This window comes from Blennius ocellaris, assembly GCF_963422515.1.
Source record: "Blennius ocellaris genome assembly, chromosome: 15".
Lineage (NCBI taxonomy): Eukaryota > Metazoa > Chordata > Actinopteri > Blenniiformes > Blenniidae > Blennius > Blennius ocellaris.
In genome coordinates, this window is record NC_137664.1 from 10,741,167 (window position 1) to 10,755,610 (window position 14,444).

Here is a 14,444-nt window from a genome sequence, read left to right on the forward strand (position 1 = left end):
CATTTACTTAAAACCCTTACAATGTTCCCTAAAGTCAACCACTGAGATAGATCGCCAGTAAATCGCTAAAGTGAGTTCCTAAATTTCTACTTTTGCCCACTTTTATGTCTGCATGTCAGGAAAAAGAGCTGTTAAACCCAACCAGCCTCTAAAGCCCAGACTCAAACCAGGGATTTTTCTCTCTGTGAGGCAAAAATATTAACCACTATACTAACGGCACTTGCTGTCCAGTATTGTGGAGCAGTTCTGAATGTCCACCACTGGATGGGGCCAATTTGTTTTCTATTATATGAGCTCAAGCGCTGCTTAAACTACAAACTCTAGAGTCACCCTGCTGAAGTTGGAAACTATTTGATTGATGGTGTTTTTCGTCCAGATGTGCATGCTTCTGCCTGTCCCCGGGTGTAAACGTCGCCTCCCCATGTAGAGCTTCCTTTCTTACTGTAAACAGTTCAGTCTTATGCCTGAATAAGGCAGTGAAGCTCACTTTTTTTTTTTTTTTTTGCCCAGTTAACCCTTGACAGCCCACCCTAAGTTTGAGGCTCACACTTAGTGAGATCTATGGTTTCGAAAGTGAAAAGTTTATCCAGCAGAGTGTCCCATTCATTTTCAACATGACATCACCCACGATTCGGAGACGGGGCAGAGGAGACATGCTGCCACGGGGGGACGGAGATGGACGACCAAAAGGTCTGATGTGTCCCTCCCTTCCCCTTCTTCTTCTTCCTCCTCCTTCTTCATCCCTTTTTTGGGAGGTTCATGCAAAAGCTATCCCTACTTTCTCTCCAAACAAGCATCCTCATGAAGCTCTGCAGAGCGAGGTGTGCTGCCAGGGCTCAACTCTTCCCCTCCAGAGGAGTTCAAGGAGGAGCAGGAAAGAAGAGCTGAAGACCCTGGAGACAGCATCCATCACACATCCTGGGAACAGGTGAGACACTTTAAACACACACAATCCCCCCCCCCCAGTCGGATATATTTTTTCGGTGGGGGGTGGAATTTTTTGGGAACCCGTGTTTCAAGCGCATAGTTTCCATGCCGTTATCTCTGTTTCAGTAACGCACCGGTTCCACTGCATTACTATATTTGTACGTGTCTCTGCACTCAGCCAGCTGCTGACATACACAGAGGAGTATTCCAGCAGGACAAACATCTCTGCTCAGACGCACACACTTGTTTATATCTTCTTTACTCGTGGACTTGCATAGACAATGAATGTGGTATTTTTTTTCCTTTACATTCTTTAGATCAAGTTTATCAGTTTTGTTTTGTTTTTTTAATTTGCTGTGAATTAAGTTATCCAAGCAAAGTTGTGATTTGAAAAAAAAACATTTCTGTCCAGTTCTCTTCCCGTGAAGCGTACGTTGTCAGGACAGCTGCGATTTCACGCGACAAGATTTTTGCACATCGGACATGGGGTCCAACTCACCGTCGATCACCAGCGAACAACTGGCCGCAATCGAGGATGAAGAAGTCCTCAACAAGATGGTGAGCCAGCTCTTCATGACAGACAAGGAGAGATGTTGCTGGAGGAGTGAGATGTGACTGCCCATTTCTGTTTGTCCAGCAGAATTCTTTTTGACACTTAGTTTTTCTCACTCTTTTCTCCTGTGAAACCGAGTAAAAGAAACGTGGCCACCTGGATTCACTTTGCATTTTGCATGCACATGGCACGAGACAAAATTGTTCCCTCTGCTGAATTAACAGACGTTACCAATGCTGTATTAGAACGAAATGTGAAACGTGTTTGCGTCAAAGTGTTTCCTTCTAAATTCTCGGACCCCTGATTATACATTTCAGCTGGACGACGCAGCAGATTTTGAGGAGAGGCGGATGATTCGCGCCGCGTTGAGGGACCTGCTCAAGAAGAAGAGAGGTGGACACAGACAATATAAGATCTATTTGAGTGATGTAGAAGTCGGTCGACAAAGTTGCTTTTTTGACTCTCTGCCATCAGACAAGCGGGAGCAGGATCGAGGGTCGAGGCAGCAGGACCTCAGACAGCAGGGCCTGAGCAAAGGAGGAGCACCAGGCGGAGCCGTGAGCGTCGGGAGAGCATCCCTGAACCAGCAGCCGCCAACAACAACAAAAAGTGAGTCCTATTCGCGTTGTTCTGATTTTAGTTTTCAAGGCTCATCTCAGTTCTTCACTTGTCCTTTTTTTTTTTTTGCTCACAACAAGCAGGCCAGCAGTCATCCTACACTCCCTTCAACAGAACAGCAGGGAGGTGAGTCACATAACTACGAACAGCGAAAACATTTAAACGGTCCCAGGCGAGCGCCATTAGCTTTGAAACCACTTAATAAAATCGTGTTGATATAACAGGCAGCGGTTTGTGTCAAGTTGTAGCCGTCGTGTGTCAATAACGTTTGGGTTTGGGTTTTTTTAAACAGATCATTTACCTCGTTTTAAAAGACGACGTGGGCTTTCTGTGCAACTGTTGAGTGTCTTTGTCTCAAAAACGTTTCAGCTCCTCCGCCGTCTCGGGCCAGCAAGGTCCTGCTGCTACAGTACCCAACGCTAAAAATGTCAAACAGATGCTTCTAGACTGGTGCAGGGCCAAAACAGAGCCATATGAGGTCAATGTGCACTAACTCTCTCTTTTTGTATGTGAATTACGGCCTGGAAGGAGCCATACATAGCTCTGCCACTTGTGCCTGCTTGAACGGACTTCTTCTCTCTGGCATGAAACAGGGAGTGGACATCCAGAACTTCTCTTCCAGCTGGAAAGACGGCATTGCCTTCTGCGCCTTGGTGCACCGTTTCTTCCCCGACTCGTTTGAGTACTCCGTCCTCAACCCCAACAAACCCAGGGACAACTTCCAGTTGGCTTTCAGCACCGCAGAGTGAGCGCTCCCTCCTTACCCTTGCTTTAATGTGCCATCACACATTAAACCAGGGGTGTCAAACCCATTTTAGTTGAGGGGCCACATCCGACCTAATCTGACCTCTGGAGGGCCGAACAAGTCAAACGTAACATATTAAAAACTGCAGATACGGACAAATGCAAAGTCTTTCCTTCGTTTGATTATTTTGTAACTGCAGGAATTTGCCAGTCTATTCTGAAATATACGTATTAAATGAAATCAGATATTATTATATTTGCAAAAAAAAAAAACACCAAAAAAAAAACCTTAGTCACCTGTATCTGGATATCGTATTCGGGATTAAAACAATTTGTCATCATCTGGAAATTGTTTTGAGTTTGCGTGTCTAAAGTATCATTTCACATAAGTTGGACTCATTGTTTATTGTGAAAGGTGTTGCATTACATGTCCTCCACAGATGCATTAATGTTGGGAGTCAAATTCTGACCAAGGGTGGTTTTGAATGTCATTTTTGCCAATCGAGTGTTTTTAGATCAGCCTCTGTCAGATTTCATTTTTATACTTCACACTTCAAAAATCACACGGCGGGCCGGATTAGATCGTCTGTTGGGCCGGTTCTGGCCCCTGGGCCGCATGTTTGACACTCGTGCATTAAAGAGACAACTCTGTTTTGCTTTACACTTTTGACAGGAAGTTTTCTCTGCCGGTGTGTGTCTCAAGTGTTTTTTCTCTCATCGCAGGAGGCTGGCGGGCTGCCCCCCTCTGCTTGATGCTGACGACTTGGTCCGGATGAAAGAGCCTGACTGGAAGTGTGTGTACACCTACATCCAGGAGTTCTACCGCAGCCTTGTGGAAAAAGGATTGGTCAAAACCAAAAAGCGGCCGTAGACTCTGAGCAATCCAACTCAGATTTTTCTTCTTTTTTTTTTTTTTTATGTTACGCGCCTTTTCCAGCTACAGCTTGTCTTTGATTTTCCACATCTGGTTGACGTAGCATTTGAATGAAAATGATGATGTGTAGTATTGTTGATTGTTAGCAGGGACTTATGGGTGACTCAGTGGACAGCTGGTGCATTCCACTGAGATTACACATCTGTATTAATCCCAGCAGAGCCATAGTGCATCTGGGACTGACTTTTATGATGCTGTTGAGGGCCGGAGAGTGTGAGTATTAAAGATCCATTTATTGAATGTTCACTTCATTATGTGTGATGTTTGATCTATTAAATAAATATATTGTAATGGTTGTTGACTTATCTTTTGTCCTAAACTAGATTTGATAACTTTGTCCGATATAGTGTATAATTTCAAACTATTGAAAACTTTTGAAGGTTTTTAATGTTTTTGTTTTTATTTCTATGAATGTGAAAGACTAACAGTTGAAATGTCATAAAGCTCACTTCTCTCTTCAATGCTTTCAAAGGGCACTTGGTGAAATGTCTTCAGATTTATATCGTGTGAATAAATAATATGTCTGGTTTAAAATACTTCAGATAACAATCTTTTTTTTTTGCTTGATAAATCCTGTTGAACAGCTTCAAACTGACCACAATCAGCATCTGATCAATGAAATTTATGAGAATTCGGGTGATTTCAGAATGGGTTTCAGTTTGCCAACACACTTCTGAATACATCTGTCCTATATCTTTTATTGTAAAACAAAAAAAGAAAAGGTGCAGCAGCTTGAAAATAAACATACTGTGACTTGTATGTGCGTACTCCCTGCATGAGGAAAGAAGTGTGGAATTATTTTGGCACTGTTTTTGCATATTCTCAGAGTCCCATTATCACAACCTCCATGAAAGGACATTTCTAAATCTCACAGTGTTGCATCATCTCGGATTATCCTGGCTTTGGCTTGACACTTTAAATTTACAGCAGAGAGACTGCTTGTTGAAGGATGAAGTCTAAATCATGGCATCCAATACTTGCGTCTTCTATGAGCCCTCCAAACTTTTATTTATTACAATATTTAAATTCCTCCAGTGTGCACTTGGATGAAATACATGAGTGATGCATGATGGGTGCATATGACAAAGAAGTAGAACTGAGGCTGCAGTGCAAATTGTCAATAATTAATTATACCTTCAAATGTCCAAGCTGTGAGGGATATCTGAGGCACAGATGTAACCTAATAGAATTAATTATTTGATCGACTGCATGGTGGTGAGTGCATGATATTGTGAGGGCTGCTGGGTCGTCCTTTGCAGCTGCTATAAAGATATTGGGAGGGGGGGGGCGGATAGGTGGCCCTGCCAGCATCAAATTTAATTATTGACATGCTGATCAATTCTCCACATCAGTGACGCATTAATCTGCCATCGGTGCGACAGGACGGCCATTCAATTACACGCGGCAGGCTGCACTTTGGCAGCGGATTTCTTTATTTATTTTTGGGTTTTGGGTTTTGCCTTTTCTGCTGTTCCCGCCCCGAGAGAGAGAGAGAGAGAGAGAGAGAGAGAGAGAGAGAGAGAGAGAGAGAGAGAGAGAGAGAGAGAGAGAGAGAGAGAGAGAGAGAGAGAGGTGTGCAGGAGGTGCAAGCGGGATGCTGAGCAGAAGAAGGGAAAAAAAACACACACACACAAAAAAAAAGAAACCAAAGTGCACAGCAGCTCCGGCCAACTGCGTGGTGCATGGGCGGCAGATAACAAGTAGGATGAGGTTTAATAATCAGCTGACGGATTGTGGCTCACAAATCAACATGCAGGAGTCCGCGCGCATCATCGCGCGTGACCGCTCTCTGTCCTGACAGCCGAGAGGCGCGCGCCGCGGTATACCGACGGGGCCGGGTCCCGGTCCAGGTCCAGGTCCGTGCATCCATCCAGCCCTCGCCTGAATGAATGTGACAGTCTGGTCGTGTTGTGACCGTGGTGGCGAGGTGGAGGGAAAAGAAGAAGAGACTGATGACTGATCCCCTCCTTCACTGTGGATTTTTTTTTTCACATCACCTTTGCGGTTCACCTTGGAAATAAATCAGAAGGTAAGACTTGTTCCGGCAGGTTTACGTGGGAAGCAGTGGAAGCACTGCTGTTGTAGTTGTAAAAAAAAAAAAAAAAAATGTCCTTGTGACATTTTAATGAGCCTTAAAGCTGGTGCCCCCCCCCAGATCATGTCATTGGGACTGAAACATGAAAAAGGCCATGTTTTCATATGTGACAAATGCCTTTAGCACTTTGGAAGTGGGATCAATACAAACCTGTGCGATCACCACCATTTCCACTGCGGTCACGTGGATTTCTCAGTTTGCTTCGGATGAATTATTAAAGGAGGTGTATGATTTCTGAATGGGGACACAAAAAAACAAAAGGAAGCGGTGGGTTTTGTCCTCCTGTAATATCAGGCATCCTCCTCCTTGTGACCTACAGTATCTGTTGACATTGTCTGATGTGCTCCATTATTGTTTTCTGGCCACTAACTGACTGAGTGCATCTCTTCTGTAAGAGGTCAATCACTTTTTGTTGTTGTTGTTGTTGTTGTTGTTATTGTTGTTGTGTGATACCACTCTCTCACCAGCAATCATTTATCTCGCTTTAAAAATAGATCCTGGGTTAATTAATGTTGCTGAGCAGCTATAATGTCGCCCAGGGCCCAGACCTCTTAGCTCTTGTTATTATAATGTCATCAATGACCCCTGGGGAGGATGATGTGGACATGGACTCACTGTGATGTATTAAATAATCTTTCAGCCACTGCAGGTACCTCTTCGATCTCTGTTCTCGGTATTTTAATGATGTTGTATGTCATTCCTATGCTCTCTGGAAGCTGTACTAAATTATTAAAATCCCACACACTCTTACAGATTGATGGATAGCCCGCAGCAAGTCAACACAGACCCTTGTGGTCTTAAAGTGCAGCCCGGACCATGTGCATTAGTCAAAGCCGGCCCTGGAGTACCTCCACAGCTGACAATTCATGATGCACCTCTCACTATCAACCCACCAGAAGTGTCCAGGAAGCATTCTGGATCGAGCCCCATACAGGCCGTGCCTACAAAGGTTCCAAGCGAAATGGAGTCGGGGCAGGCCAACTCTGGCTACACTTCAGCACCACCAGCAAGCATAAGTCGGCCCCGACCGTCTGCTCTCAGAACTCAACCTGCTCCCAAGCTGACCAGGACCTCAGTGGACCCCTCCGAGGAAATAGATTTGATCCCCGTTTGCATTCCAGGACCTCAGAGTGCCAGCATCCTGCCACATTCTCCGACGGATTCCTCTTTCCCTCCTCTCCACAGCCCCCAGAGTCCCCACAGTCCCCAGCCTCTCCTCAGCCCCACTCTCAGCCTGTCCCTGCCCCAGTCCAACGCCAACCCGCCCTCCAGCCTCAGCCCCAAATCCGGCCTCAGTCTAAAATCCGGCCTCAGCCCCCCGCCACAGAAGATCGCCTCGCCTGGGAACTCCGCTCAGAGCCAGGCTCAATCTGAGAAGCCGGGAGAAAACAATGACTTCAGGTGAGACACATTATACCACTTTTATTAAAAAATATCCAGCACGTGTAATTCCCATCGAGCCAAATAGGGCTGCAGTCGGTGGCTGCAGGAGAGCCGGCATGCGCCACGTGAATCACGGCTGCAAATTTCACTAAGAGCTTCTTTTTTTTTTTAAGCTACCAGAGTGACACATTCAGTTGGCAGATTTCCCAAAGGCACTTTTGTTGTGTTCATCACTCATAAATAAGGGCCGTTCTTAGAAGGAACTTAGTGTGAAGCTCTGGAGGTGTGTTTGTATGAAGTTTTAAGGGGTTTTTTTTTCAGCCCAAGTGCTCACAAAGATAAATATTGATTTTTGCAAAGATCAATAAATATCACATCTGCATTTGTTTGGTTTGGAAGACATTGATGGATTCGGTTTTCAATCTACTATAATCAATACATTTCTCAGTTTATGATTTCTGAGTTATGAGCATTTCTCTTTGTTATAGCGTCGAGATAGTCTGCCAATTAAAAGAAACATGAATGTATTGAAAATGTAAATGTGAATATCATCACTGTGTACAAAATGTTGCTGTACATCAGCCAGCTATTAGACTTCATAAACTTCCTTTGTTGTTCAGCAATAACATGATTTTGACAGATTGCAAATGTTCACATTATTTTAATGAGTATTATTTTGATGTGCTTGTACTGTGATTAGTATTTCTCTTTCAGGCATATGGTTAGAATTTTTGAATTATTCTGCAACTTGCAATTTGTCACTCCTGAGTACCTGCACAGTTAAATACTATTCAAACCTGCATTTTTGTTGCCAATATATTTATTCTTTGAACAAAGAAAGTTCTTGTTTTACACCGTGGTGCTGGTTGTCGTGTTGAAGCATGAAACTCACTTATACATATCAAACTTGCTGTATTTGTTAATAACATTTTTACTTGTATTTTGAATACATTCCAAGGAACAAACAGTAATTCTAACTGAGCACAACTTAGGTTTTCCATCTCTGCGTTTAAAAAAGGTTTAAGCCAAAATACAGTTTTAAATCCATTTGAATATTCGATCTATAGAGTGGCTAGAAGTCAATGGCTGCTCGACGCCAATGTCAAATCACAGAATGTGCTTTGGAGAGGTGGTCAGTCGTAAACACATGACGCTGAGCGAACATAACAAGAACAATCAATGTCAATTCATAGACTTTATAAGTGCATCGATCTTGTTTAACTGTTTCCTTATTGTGCGAATTGAAGAAATATGTGAGTGTGGCTCAGGTGGTCCGGATGGTTGTCCTGTTATTGTGAGGTGGATGGCTTATTTCCTGTCTCCACTCATTCATGGGAAGTGTCCTTGAACAAAAAACACAAAAAAAACACTGGCCACATCTCTTGCTCCCGACGGAGGACATACACCTCACATGGTTACTACAAGATCATTTAACAGAGACTTTAATCAAAAGCAATTTGCATATAAATATCACTTGGGAGCAAAAGTATCGCGGTGTCTTATGAAGAATCGAATGACTTTGGCGGAAGAATTTGTGACTCTGGTCCCAGTCCGACACACACAGATGGGTAATTTCCACTGTAAAGTGCTTTGAGATTGAGGTGCTGTGATGTGATCGCCGTCTTTGTCATCACACCTACAGATACCAACTGACAAAAAGTTCCAATAGAAGAACTTGAAACACTTCATCTCCTTAACGAACACTTCCGTTATATTCTTTTCACAACAGTTGTTCAATTTTTACATCAAAGTAAGATAAACTTCTTTACTGACTTTAAATGGGAAGTTGGTGAACATTTGATAGAAATAACTTTCAACTCATTACTGGGGGGAAATTATGAATAGATTATTTGGTCTTGATTAATTATCACTGTGGAGTACGATAAAAATAAAAGTTGCATGATAGTGCAATTTCAAAAAATATTTAACTTCGTCACTGTAGTTGTCTGTCGGCTTTTCACAGGTGCAGGCGCGCACGGGAACACATAATCCTTCGTCATCATGGAGGTGCATAGAGGTGCTTAATTGTGCTCATCGCTCTCCTATATACAGAAACCCTGATGAGAGCTATTTCTCTGAGGATTACAGGATGGATTATGTCCTCCTTCAACCTCCACCATATAGTGTTTTAAAGCTAATGCAGCATTTCCTCTGTTTTTCTATCCCCTGAAAGGGTGTACATCGTCACGTGGAACGTGGGATCAGCTGTCCCGCCAGATGACATCACTGCTCTGTTTGGACCAAATGTTTCAGATGGGAACATTGACATGTTTATCATCGGGTAAGCAAGTATTTGTGCACGGCTCAGCAGTGCCAGAGAGACAGCCGTGAGTGCCCACTCAGTCATCTGCTTTATTTTGATTAGTCCTGTCCCATTAGCCATTGCAGTGCCGTTCATTATGATTTGTTTATGACATTTCTCTACTTTCTGGGTCCCTCCAGACTCCAGGAAGTCAACTCCATGATAAACAAGAGGCTGAAAGATGCTCTGTTTTCAGACCAGTGGAGTGAGCGCTGCATGGACACACTCAGTCCTTTTGGATATGTTTTGGTCAGTTCACTCTCTCTCGTCCCTCACAATTGTTTTTTTTTTCCCTCTGTGTCATTATCAAAAAAAGATTTTCCACAATCAATAGTATTTCGTGTGACCTCTCGTCTGCTCAGGTGGCATCCCAGAGGATGCAGGGCGTGCAGCTGCTGGTTTTCTCTAAGTTCTGTCATCTTCCATTCCTCAGAGGGGTGCAGACAGAGAGCACACGCACAGGACTTGGAGGATATTGGGTACGTGCTCCGCATCGGAGAGTGCCACTCTGAGAGAATCAGTGATTTGTGATGTTGCAAAATTTGAGGTTAATCCGTGTCACTGAGGTTTTGGTGAAAGTTAGAGAGTGTGTGTGTGTGTGCGTCTGCCGTCCTGCCAGTCGGACCATGCATCCGCGGCTGCATGTGTCGTTGTGTGAGTGACCTTCGTGCGTGTGTTGATGTCAGCATCACCCCTGGCTGCTGCTGGTGCAGTCTCCTTCTCTTTGAGGTCAGTGCAGCAGCAGCAGCAGCAGCAGGCTGTCTGGCTTTGTGGTTATGTGAGTCAGTGTCAGATAAAAACCCCCCATGACCTTGATCCCGGATACAGATCTCGGTGAGATGCATTTGTGTTTTTCATGCTATTATTCAAAGACTAAAAACAAATGAGCTTCATTTGTCACTTTTTTTTTTTCCCTGGCACTCCAAGGGGAATAAAGGTGGAGTCAGTGCAAGGATGACAGTGTTCGGCCACCCGGTGTGCTTTCTCAACTGTCACCTGCCAGCTCACATGCAGAACGTGGAGCAGCGGATGGAGGACTTTGAAAGCATCCTTCAGCAGCAGCAGTTTGAAGGAGGAGCTGCTACAGGAGTGCTGGACCATGAGTAGGTGATTTTTTTGTTAAAAAAAATTTACACATTTGACAAATTATAACAATACGTTTTGCACATTTACAGAAAAGTGCTCTGGTATTTCTTCATTGTTACTTTTATTTTTCATTTTGCTCTTTTGTCAACTTTTTAATTTTGAAAGTGGTGTGTGTCTTTACTGCTGAGAAACATTTCAGAGTTTGGGGCATTTTTTTTGTGTGCGAGTAGCCTTAGTCACTGTTTAACTTTTACCTAATTATTTGCATGCATGTGTAATCCCACTTTAGTGACGAATACCTTTTAATTCACAAAGCATTTTTTTTTTTATACTTTTGATAAACTGCAATGTTGCTGCTATTTCTAAAGCAGTGTAAGATCATATGGATCATATAGCAAAAGTATTGCAATAAAATGTTTTGTTGAATATCTTTTGACATTTGTATTAAAATGTAATTTACTATTAATGACATGGTAACAATTTAAGTTGACTGAACACAGAATGGTGCAATAAATGTGCCCGACAATGTTTACATTTTCGATTTTGCATTTCTTCTCCCCGCAGTGTCGTCTTTTGGTTTGGAGATTTAAATTTTCGCATTGAGGATTATGACATCCACGTGGTGAAATGTGCCATTGACAGCAATAAGCTGCCTCTGCTGTGGGAACGGGATCAGGTGAGGCACCTTCAGCTTTTGAACCAATTCTACAGAAACAGACGGATTTTCATGGAAGGCTTAAAGCCACCTGTTTGTCACTGACCACCTCCAATAGAGGGAGCCGCAGCTCCATGTTTTCAAACTTCACCTATCGTAAGATTGGATGAATTTCATTTGCCATATGTGAGCGACTCAGTTTCCCCCTTCTCTCTGATCTCTCCGCAGCTCAACATGGCGAAAAATGCTGAATCCATCCTTGATGGCTTTCTAGAGGGACCTCTCAAATTCCCACCAACCTATAAGTTTGATGTGGGCACTCATACATATGACACCAGGTCCATCCAGCTGCCTCGATCACATGCTCATTCTTCCAGATTATTATTATAATTTTAAATTTTTGTTTAATAAACACTCATCTGATTAGCAGTCTCTTGTTTATGTTTCATCCCCGTCAGTTCTAAGAAGCGGAAACCTGCCTGGACAGATCGTATCCTCTGGCGCCTTCGTCGCACCGGCTCCCCGGTCCCTACCCACAATGCCGCATTGCAACGGGGTCTTACCTCATGGTTGGGTGGGGCAACTAAAGTGACACAGCATGTGTATCGAAGTCACATGGGTTTCACCATCAGTGACCACAAGCCTGTTTCTGCCCTGTTTTCACTGCATGTGAGGCACTTTTGACACGCGACTTTTGCCAAAAAAAACCCACCAAAACAAATGTCTTAACAGCACTTGTTTGTTATTTTTTGTTTGCTTTGCTTTCTTCTTGTGCTTATAACTTTGTGGTATTTTGTCCAGTTCCCATTCAGGGTCAATACACCTCTGGTGGAGCTGCAGTTCAGCCAGGAGTGGTGCAGTACCTCCGATTCTACTGTCAGATTCACTGTTGCAACAAACTACCAGCGCAGCTCGTGGGACTGGGTGGCGATATACAAGGTTCTTCTCAAGTCCTTCATACAAGTTCCTACCGTTTTGTTTACCTCCAGTGTCAGGAATGAACAGATCTGTTGTGTGATTGCTTTGAGCAGGTTGGGTTCAAGCATCACAAAGATTACCAGGCATACGTCTGGGCCAAAGGAGAGCATGTAACACAGGCAAGTCACACCAGAGACTCCACTGAAAACTGTTGAGCTGTCGCTGAACTCTGTGATATTTTGGGTGTTTCATTTTTCTCTCCAGGTGACATTCTCAGAGGAGGACCTGCCCAGGGATGATTGTGAATACATCCTGGGTTACTACAGTAACAATATGAACAGTATTGTTGGATTGTCATCACCAATTCAGGTAATCTAATTCAGAGACCAACAGGTTGCAATCTTACTCCTTCTCATGATATATTCATGAGTGGATGAACATATACATTTGCACGTTGATGACGATATTCAGTTACCGTTAAAAATGCAGCAATGTCAAATCTAAGTAAGATAACCTCATTGCCATAGCACATTACTATGCAATGTTTAACACTCATTGGCAAAAGAATATGGAATTGAAAATTAATAGTTTATGTGCAGGTTGAGTTGCCAAAACCAGTTCAGACTTTAAAGAGGTTTTCGAGGCCGGTCCATTTTAACAGTTACAGTAACCACCGGGACGTGAAGTTGCTGAGTTTAATAGACTATTTTCTAGATACTGGCTTTACAGAACTGGGCAGGCTGGGGTTAGACAGGTTAGCTGGGCTTCAGTAGTCATAGGGTGTACATCAATGGAGCGGCATCGCAGATGATTTCTCACGCTCCACCAGAACTTTAGCAGGTTGATAATGATACATTATTTGTATATTATCATGCTTCAGACTGCAGTAAACACTTAATCTGGTGGACAGCCAGATGTAATCCAGTTATTCATTTCTTTTAATGTGTATCAGCTTCACACAGCCCAGTATACAAAAAGAATATCATGACAACAGTGTCAGATTACAACCATCCATTGCTGGATGTCAATAGGCTCAATGTTGAAAAAGAATAAATAAAACAATGTAAATAAAACATCAACTGAAATACCTCAAAAGAAACGAGGCTCCAGCTCTCTGAAACCTTAACATGGAAGGAATGTCATTAATATATGGGCAGATTGATTCTAAAAGTATTTTTTTAACTTCTTTATGCGTGTATTTAGACACATGGCCTCTTATTTAACGACCATCTCGCCCCCCTCTTGTTTATCCACAACAGATCAAAATGCCCATGCACAGCCCGACCGTGTGTCGCTCCGACAGCTCAGACGTCAGCTCTGAAGACGACAGCACGCTGGTTCTGCTGGCTCCCAACTCCCGCAGCCCGAGCCCCAAAACTGGCAAACACCACCACTGCCACCGTCGCAGTCGCAGCCCCGCCGTGCCCGCCCTTGCCTCCAACCCCCTGCCTTCCTTGCAAGGCCTCCACCTCTGCCCTCGCCCCAAGGACAGCCAGACGCGGAGCCGCTCGCCCTGCTCGGCCGCGAAGAAGGAGCGGCTGGTTTCCCCCGACGCCGTGCCGTCTCCCACCATCAGTCCGCTGAGCCCCCGCAGCCCCGTGTCGCCGGGAGGCGGTGTCAGCGCCCCCGAGGCCTTGATCGCTGCCATCTTGGGCGAACACAGACCAGCTCAGGTTAGCCCCACGGGGGTGAAGCAGATAGCGAAAGGAGGGGAAACAGACAGAGCAAAGCATGTAAACATCAAGAGTTAAAACGAGATCAGAGGGAATATCCACGCGTTCAGGGTTGGAGCTCAAACTGTCGACGTGCTTTCTAGAAGCAGCACATTTAAAGACTCCTAATGTAGATTGCAAACATTCCACATTGTAGCTCTGCGGTCTCCTGTTTCTGAGTCTACCACCATCTCATACACGGCTGTATGTACTATATCTTGGAGTCACGCGTGTGTCCAGACTTGATGACAAGTGCTTTTATAGACTCATAAGCTATATCATACGCAAACAAACATATTGAATGTGAAACCAAAGTCGAAGTTATCCTGTGACGGGACATTATTGACAGCAATACGGATCTATGTAAACAGTCTCGTATCAGAAATAAGGACCCTGGACCACCATAACCGATGGTTTCATAGTTCATGGCAGGGAGAGTGCGTGTTTGTGTGCGTTTTTTGTGAAAACATAAATAAAGTGTCACCAGATGGTAGATTAATATGTCTCTCTATAGGTC

The 14,444-nt window shown here is 43.9% G+C and overlaps 2 protein-coding genes across 2 annotated transcripts; both read left to right on the top strand.

Annotated features, from left to right (window-relative positions):
* Positions 1-1,391: 1,391 nt before the first annotated feature.
* smtna (smoothelin a) lies at positions 1,392-3,989 on the top strand. The gene is made up of 6 exons (XM_080510122.1): positions 1,392-1,485; positions 1,798-2,089; positions 2,182-2,224; positions 2,468-2,576; positions 2,692-2,843; positions 3,566-3,989. The coding sequence occupies exons 1-6, from the start codon at positions 1,411-1,413 to the stop codon at positions 3,711-3,713; spliced, it is 819 nt and encodes a 272-aa protein (XP_080366248.1). The 5' UTR covers positions 1,392-1,410; the 3' UTR covers positions 3,714-3,989.
* A 2,639-nt stretch (positions 3,990-6,628) lies between these two features.
* On the top strand, positions 6,629-13,966 carry inpp5ja (inositol polyphosphate-5-phosphatase Ja; the record flags this gene model as incomplete). Its single annotated transcript, XM_080509907.1, has 12 exons — positions 6,629-7,272; positions 9,428-9,535; positions 9,697-9,805; positions 9,919-10,035; positions 10,484-10,659; positions 11,207-11,318; positions 11,526-11,635; positions 11,756-11,966; positions 12,099-12,236; positions 12,329-12,394; positions 12,480-12,584; positions 13,475-13,966. 12 exons carry the CDS (start codon positions 6,629-6,631, stop codon positions 13,964-13,966), a joined length of 2,388 nt encoding a protein of 795 aa, XP_080366033.1.
* Positions 13,967-14,444: the final 478 nt, after the last annotated feature.